This window comes from Sprattus sprattus (assembly GCF_963457725.1).
Source record: "Sprattus sprattus genome assembly, chromosome: 3".
Classification (NCBI taxonomy): Eukaryota; Metazoa; Chordata; class Actinopteri; order Clupeiformes; family Clupeidae; genus Sprattus; species Sprattus sprattus.
Genome location: NC_137922.1, coordinates 55,169,729 through 55,176,979, shown reverse-complemented (window position 1 = coordinate 55,176,979; position 7,251 = coordinate 55,169,729). Strand labels below are relative to the sequence as shown.

The 7,251-nt window shown below is 40.8% G+C and overlaps 1 protein-coding gene across 1 annotated transcript in view; it reads right to left on the bottom strand.

The window, feature by feature from the left end:
* LOC308361434 (SEC14-like protein 1) overlaps positions 1-4,157 on the bottom strand; it is a 25,460-nt gene extending 21,303 nt beyond the window's left edge. Inside the window, exons 1-2 of the mRNA XM_080833779.1 lie at positions 4,031-4,157; positions 2,260-2,365 (exon numbers count right to left, since the gene is read on the bottom strand). Of these exons, the coding sequence (XP_080689905.1) occupies positions 2,260-2,322 (63 nt within the window). The 5' untranslated portion in view covers positions 2,323-2,365; positions 4,031-4,157. The remainder of the gene's footprint in view (positions 1-2,259; positions 2,366-4,030) is intronic.
* Positions 4,158-7,251: the final 3,094 nt, after the last annotated feature.

Below are 7,251 nucleotides of genomic sequence, written 5' to 3'. Positions count from 1 at the left end.
GTGAGTGTTAGAGTACTACTGAGAAACCACAACAGCTCTGTTCCCTTTGTGAGTGTTAGGGTACTACTGAGAAACCACAACAGCTCTGTTCCCTTTGTGAGTGTTAGGGTACTACTGAGAAACCACAACAGCTCTGTTCCCTTTGTGAGTGTTAGGGTACTACTGAGAAACCACAACAGCTCTGTTCCCTTTGTGAGTGTTAGAGTACTACTGAGAAACCACAAGAGTTCTGTGTGAATATGAGGGTACTACTGAGGAACCACAGGAGTTCTGTGTGAATGTTGGGGTACCACTGAGAAACCACATGATCTCTGTTCTGTGTGAATGTTAGTGTACTACTGAGAAACCACATGATCTCTGTTCTGTGTGAATACCTCCTCATTCTCAGAGAGCTGAGAGTCTGTGCTGTCTTGGCAGAACTAGTCAACTGGCACAACCAGGACCTGCTTGTGCGGGACACACACACACACACACACACACAGTGGACTTCCTGTCCAGGGTGACCAAGCGTGTCGTCTGTGTGGGGGGCTGCTGCTATTGCTGTTATTGCAGCACGCGCTGCGTCTGTTCAGTGCAGACTCCTATCCACCTCTCTATCGATCAGTGCAGACTCCTATCCACCTCTCTATAGATCAGTGCAGACTCCTATCCACCTCTCTATAGATCAGTGCAGACTCCTATCCACCTCTCTATCGATCAGTGCAGACTCCTATCCACCTCTCTATAGATCAGTGCAGACTCCTATCCACCTCTCTATAGATAAGTGCAGACTCCTATCCACCTCTCTATCGATCAGTGCAGACTCCTATCCACCTCTCTATAGATCAGTGCAGACTCCTATCCACCTCTCTATCGATCAGTGCAGACTCCTATCCACCTCTCTATAGATCAGTGCAGACTCCTATCCACCTCTCTATAGATCAGTGCAGACTCCTATCCACCTCTCTATCGATCAGTGCAGACTCCTATCCACCTCTCTATAGATCAGTGCAGACTCCTATCCACCTCTCTATAGATCAGTGCAGACTCCTATCCACCTCTCTATCGATCAGTGCAGACTCCTATCCACCTCTCTATCGATCAGTGCAGACTCCTATCCACCTCTCTATAGATCAGTGCAGACTCCTATCCACCTCTCTATAGATCAGTGCAGACTCCTATCCACCTCTCTATAGATCAGTGCAGACACCCATCCACCTCTCTATAGATCAGTGCAGACTCCTATCCACCTCTCTATAGATCAGTGCAGACTCCTATCCACCTCTCTATAGATCAGTGCAGACTCCTATCCACCTCTCTATAGATCAGTGCAGACTCCTATCCACCTCTCTCTGTCTCTCTCAGACTCCTATCCACCTCTCTATAGATCAGTGCAGACTCAGTGCAGAGTTTAGCCCATGTTTGCAAACTGTGGGGAACTACTGTTGTTTGACAGCATACGCCACGTAAAAGACCAATCTACGTGTATAACTGTCAGTTCAGAGTTTAGTCATTAGATTTTAATTTCCTCCTACTGTTTTTGATTATATGATGGATATATAATCAGGTATATGAACGGGGTGACAGTGGTACAGGAGGTAGAGAATTCGTTTAGTAATTAGAAGGTTGCTTGTTCGATTCCCTGACGAAGCGTCCTTGAGCAAGAAACTGAACCCCTAATTGCTTCTGATGTGCAGTGTGCCATCAGTGTAAATGTAAAAAAAAAAAAAAAAAAAAAAAATGTCTACAAATCCTTGTAAGTCGCTTTGGATAAAAGAGTCTGCTAAATCAGGCGTATTTAGAGTCCATATGAATATAATAAGGTATATATAGAGTCCATATGAATATAATAAGGTATATATAGAGTCCATATGAATATAATAAGGTATATATAGAGTCCATATGAATATAATAAGGTATATATAGAGTCCATATGAATATAATAAGGTATATATAGAGTCCATATGAATATAATAAGGTATATATAGAGTCCATATGAATATAATAAGGTATATATAGAGTCCATATGAATATAATAAGGTATATAGAGTCCATATGAATATAATAAGGTATATATAGAGTCCATATGAATATAATAAGGTATATAGAGTCCATATGAATATAATAAGGTATATATAGAGTCCATATGAATATAATAAGGTATATAGAGTCCATATGAATATAATAAGGTATATATAGAGTCCATATGAATATAATAAGGTATATATAGAGTCCATATGAATATAATAAGGTATATATAGTGCACACAAACATGCTCACCGCCATGATCAGCTCGAAGGGGTGCTTGTAGACCCTGACTGGGGACTGATACTTCTGCACCATGGTGCTGCCTCTCCAGGGTTAGGGTGCTGCCTCTCCAGTTGACCTACAACAAACAGAATAACACACATTTACAAAATAACACACATTTACAAACAAAATAATACATTTACAAACAGTATCAAACATTCACTCCCAGACTGCAGCAGAGAGAGAGAAGCATAAAAAAAAAACATCACACAAGGTTTATATAGAAAGAATTTAGAAACTACATAGTGGGTCTCTGACGTCCGAGGTCATCTTTCTATGCTGTTTTGCATGCAATGTAATGCAACCACAAGGCAGAAAAGAAGGACTACCAGTTCTTTTTATCAGTCTTTGCTTACACACACACACACATGGAAGGTTTACTTTAAAGTACATGCATACGTGTGTGAGAACCAAAGATAAAATAGAAACAGAAAAGTCATGTTTCAGCAAACAAAGGCGTGATTAACACACATACATAGTTCGACCCTTCTTATCACCTCTGAGCTCACCCAAACATAACCAAAAAGATCCTTCTCTTACGCATGTAGCTGTTACACATATGCAGACAAAGTGGTGTCAGAACCTAATCTAAATAACACACACACACACAGAAAAAGACATGTTCCTGCCTACATAAGCATATGATTCATACACATGGGTAAAACAAAGGTTACTTAAGTTTTTACCCAATAATATCGATGTCACATTTCACCCCAAAAAAGATTGCGAAAACGCTGGCTAAGAAGCACCGGACACACATACTAGCCGATGATAACTAAACGTTATCTGCTAAAATGTCTGAACTGACCATCTGAATCACTAAGACGTAGAAGGGCAAAACACAGCTGGGGGGGGGCACTTGCAACCTTCACTTACCGCAGCCCGGCGATCAGGACTCTTAGCACACATCTCAAGCACAGAAAATGCTTGAGAAGTCAACATATGGTTGACACCATGAAACATTTCAAAATCGGGATTATTGTAGTAGGCTGATCCGCTTATTTAACTGTGTCTGCAACTGTAAATGTACAATATGTTTTGTTGCCGTAAAACATAGAATACTTAGGACCTTCAATAGTGTATTCCTTAAGGGGAGGTCATTTAAGTATCTCAATTACTTTATTAATTGAATTGCTCCTGGACTATGTAGCACATGAAAAGAGTAAGACATGACAACGAAGCAATACGGTTCACTGTTATTACGTGTGAATATTAGGAAACACTGTAACCTTTGTGCCATTGGAATGACATCATTGTTGTAGCTACTTCAAGTACATCAAATAACTGTTAGCATATCTTTCGTCTGGAGTGGACAGTAAAGCAATCTACGCATCGACTTGAATAAAAAACATTTTATCACTTATAGTTAATGACTATGCGAACAGCACCCGATGTACATTCTGTCACTGTCGTCTTTAAATCTAAGTTGAATAACTTTCAGGGAACTGTTTAAAGTAGCAGTACAATAGTTAGTAGCTTAACTAGTTAGTTGGTGGAAGTTTAGTCATTTCGTAGGCTAGCAAATGTATATCTGTGTAATGTCACCCATAGTTCCACAGCTAGCTAACGTTATGATAGGCCTATATAGTTAAGGTAACTAGCTAACGACATCAGCGCTTTTTCAGAAGGCAAACGTTTTCAACATCGCTGTGTTACATACGTTAGCCAGCTTGTGCAGGACAGATAGCTAATGTTGGTTATGCTGCGGGTAAGACAAATTCCTCCTCGGCTGTTAACTTACCCAATTTTGTTGTCGGTCACTGCAGATTATGTTTCATCGAAGAAGTTCTAAATCACAGAGAGGACGTCCAGCTTTGGAACATAAACGTTACTTAAACTTCATCCTGTCTGAATGTCGTCCGTTGACACTCACAACCAAACTGTAAATGAAAGATCTCTCATGAGACTCAACATGAGTGACTGGGCGGGTCTTGGGGGACGTTTCTGTCTCCGCCCAGTGCTTCAGTCAACGTCGTCCCCCCCCCCCCCCCCCCCCCCCCCCCCCCCCCCACAGTTTTGATCATTAATTCAGGCTTGCAGGTACACAACTATATTTACATCACATTTAAATGTAGTCATTTAGCAGACGCTTTTATCCACGGTGACGTACAAAGTAGAGAACAATCAAGCTACGGGCAAAAGAGACGTAGCCTACTGTAACAACAAAAATACTTTTACATACGGAATAAAAAGTGCAGGAATGTAAGCACTAGTTAGAGGAGATAGCTTTAGAGGAGAGATAAGGAGAGGTGGAGGAAGTGCAAGTTAGGAAAGGAGGTGTTCTCTGAAGAGTTGGGTCTTCAAGAGATTCTTATAGGTCGTGTGTGTGTCACTTCGTGTGTGTGTGTACACATGAGACATGTAGCTACTGTCAGTGTAATAACATTAGTCCTAAACTGCTACAAAGCATTTCAAGTCAACAGATCTTTTTAAGGACTGTATGCATGCCTTGAGTAGTGTCTAATGGAACAAAAAGTTGCTACAGCAGTTATGATGTCATTTGTGATAGCTTCAGAGATTGCTAAACTCCCAATCCTGAATTTCTACTGAGTCGGTTGCGTGTGTTTATAATGGTCTCTGCCTGACTCCATGGCGACCCCTTGTGGTAACTCTGGGACTATTCTCGCCCAAAGCGTCTACGGTGTGTCTGTACATACCCTGAAGTGTATTTTCAGATGAATGTATTTCCGATCAAAACAATGCTCTCTCTGTACCCAGAGATGAACCAATTACCAGTAAATGGGGACATTGATGGGCAAAACTGAAAAGACACTTCAGCTTTATTGTCTCTCTCTCTCTCACACACACACACACACACACAATGACCACGCTTTATTGTCTCTCTCTCTCTCTCACACACACACACACACACACACAATGACCACGCTTTATTGTCTCTTACTCAGACACATGACTTGGCTTTATTCTCTGTCTCTCAGACACATGACCACACACACACACACACGAGCACGCTTTATTCTCTCTAACACACACACACACACACACACACACACACGACCACGCTTTGTTCTCTCTAACACACACACACACACACACACGAGCACGCTTTATTGTCTCTCACTCAGACACATGACCTCTTTTTCAAGGAAAGTTCTTTTTTATTCAACACTGTAAACATCTGGGACTGTACGCTTTCTGCAGTAAACCCATTCAAAAATGATGAACATCTTTAAAAAGGTGCATTACACTAAGAAACCCTAGAAAAGAGCTCAAAAGGCCTACATGAAGTTATAAAAATAGTTATAATAATAATAATAATAACCTTTATTTATATAATATTTTTCAAACTCCATTTTATAAAGTGGTTCACAGAGGCAGTGAAATGAAACAGACATTTATTAGTCATTAAATCCTCAGGTTTTAAAAGAAAACAGTGGTACACCAACACAGAGTAAAAACATTGTTTAAAGGAAATAAAAGACAATTCAAAGGAAATTTAAACTCAGTTAAAGGCTCTCCTATAAAAGTGTGTTTTAAGAAGCCACTGAAAGGCTCTCGTATAAAAGTGTGTTTTAAGAAGCCACTGAAAGGCTCTCCTATAAAAGTGTGTTTTAAGAAGCCAGTATAAGGCTCTCATATAAAAGTGTGTTTTAAGAAGCCACTGAAAGGCTCTCCTATAAAAGTGTGTTTTAAGAAGCCAGTATAAGGCTCTCATATAAAAGTGTGTTTTAAGAAGCCGCTGAAAGGAAGCCACTGACGGCAAATGCTCCGCCCCCTGAAGTTTTCACCTCTGCTCGAGGATCTCGAAGTACATACGGGTGCATACGGTACCTAGAGATCAGAAGTACATACGGGTGCATACGGTACTAAGAGATCAGAAGAACATACAGGTGCATACGGTACTAAGAGATCAGAAGTACATACAGGTGCATACGGTACTAAGACATCAAAAGTACATATGGGTGCATACGGTACTAAGAGATCAGAAGTACATACAGGTGCATACGGTACTAAGAGATCAGAAGAACATACGGGTGCATACGGTACCTACGAGATCAGAAGTACATACAGGTGCATACTGTACTAAGAGATCAGAAGTACATACGGGTGCATACGGTACTAAGAGATCAGAAGTACATACAGGTGCATACGGTACTAAGAGATCAGAAGTACATACAGGTGCATACGGTACTAAGAGATCAGAACTACATACAGGTGCATACGGTACTAAGAGATCAGAAGTACATACGGGTGCATACGGTACTAAGAGATCAGAAGTACATACAGGTGCATACGGTACTAAGAGATCAGAAGTACATACGGGTGCATACGGTACTAAGAGATCAGAAGTACATACGGGTTCATACGGTACTAAGACATCAGAAGTACATACGGTACTAAGAGATCAGAAGTACATACAAGTGCATACGGTACTAAGAGATCAGAAGAACATACGGGTGCATACGGTACTAAGAGATCAGAAGTACATACAGGTGCATACGGTACTAAGAGATCAGAAGTACATACGGGTTCATACGGTACTAAGAGATCAGAAGTACATACGGGTGCATACGGTACTAAGAGATCAGAAGTACATACGGGTGCATACGGTACTAAGAGATCAGAAGTACATACAGGTGCATACGGTACTAAGAGATCAGAAGTACATACGGGTGCATACGGTACTAAGAGATCAGAAGTACATACAAGTGCATACTGTACTAAGAGATCAGAAGTACATACGGGTGCATACGGTACTAAGAGATCAGAAGTACATACAGATGCATACTGTACTAATATATCAGAAGTACATACGGTACTAAGAGATCAGAAGTACATACGGTACTAAGAGATCAGAAGTACATACAGATGCATACTGTACTAATATATCAGAAGTACATACAGGTGCATACGGTACTAAGAGATCAGAAGTACATACAAGTGCATACTGTACTAAGAGATCAGAAGTACATACGGGTGCATACGGTACTAAGAGATCAG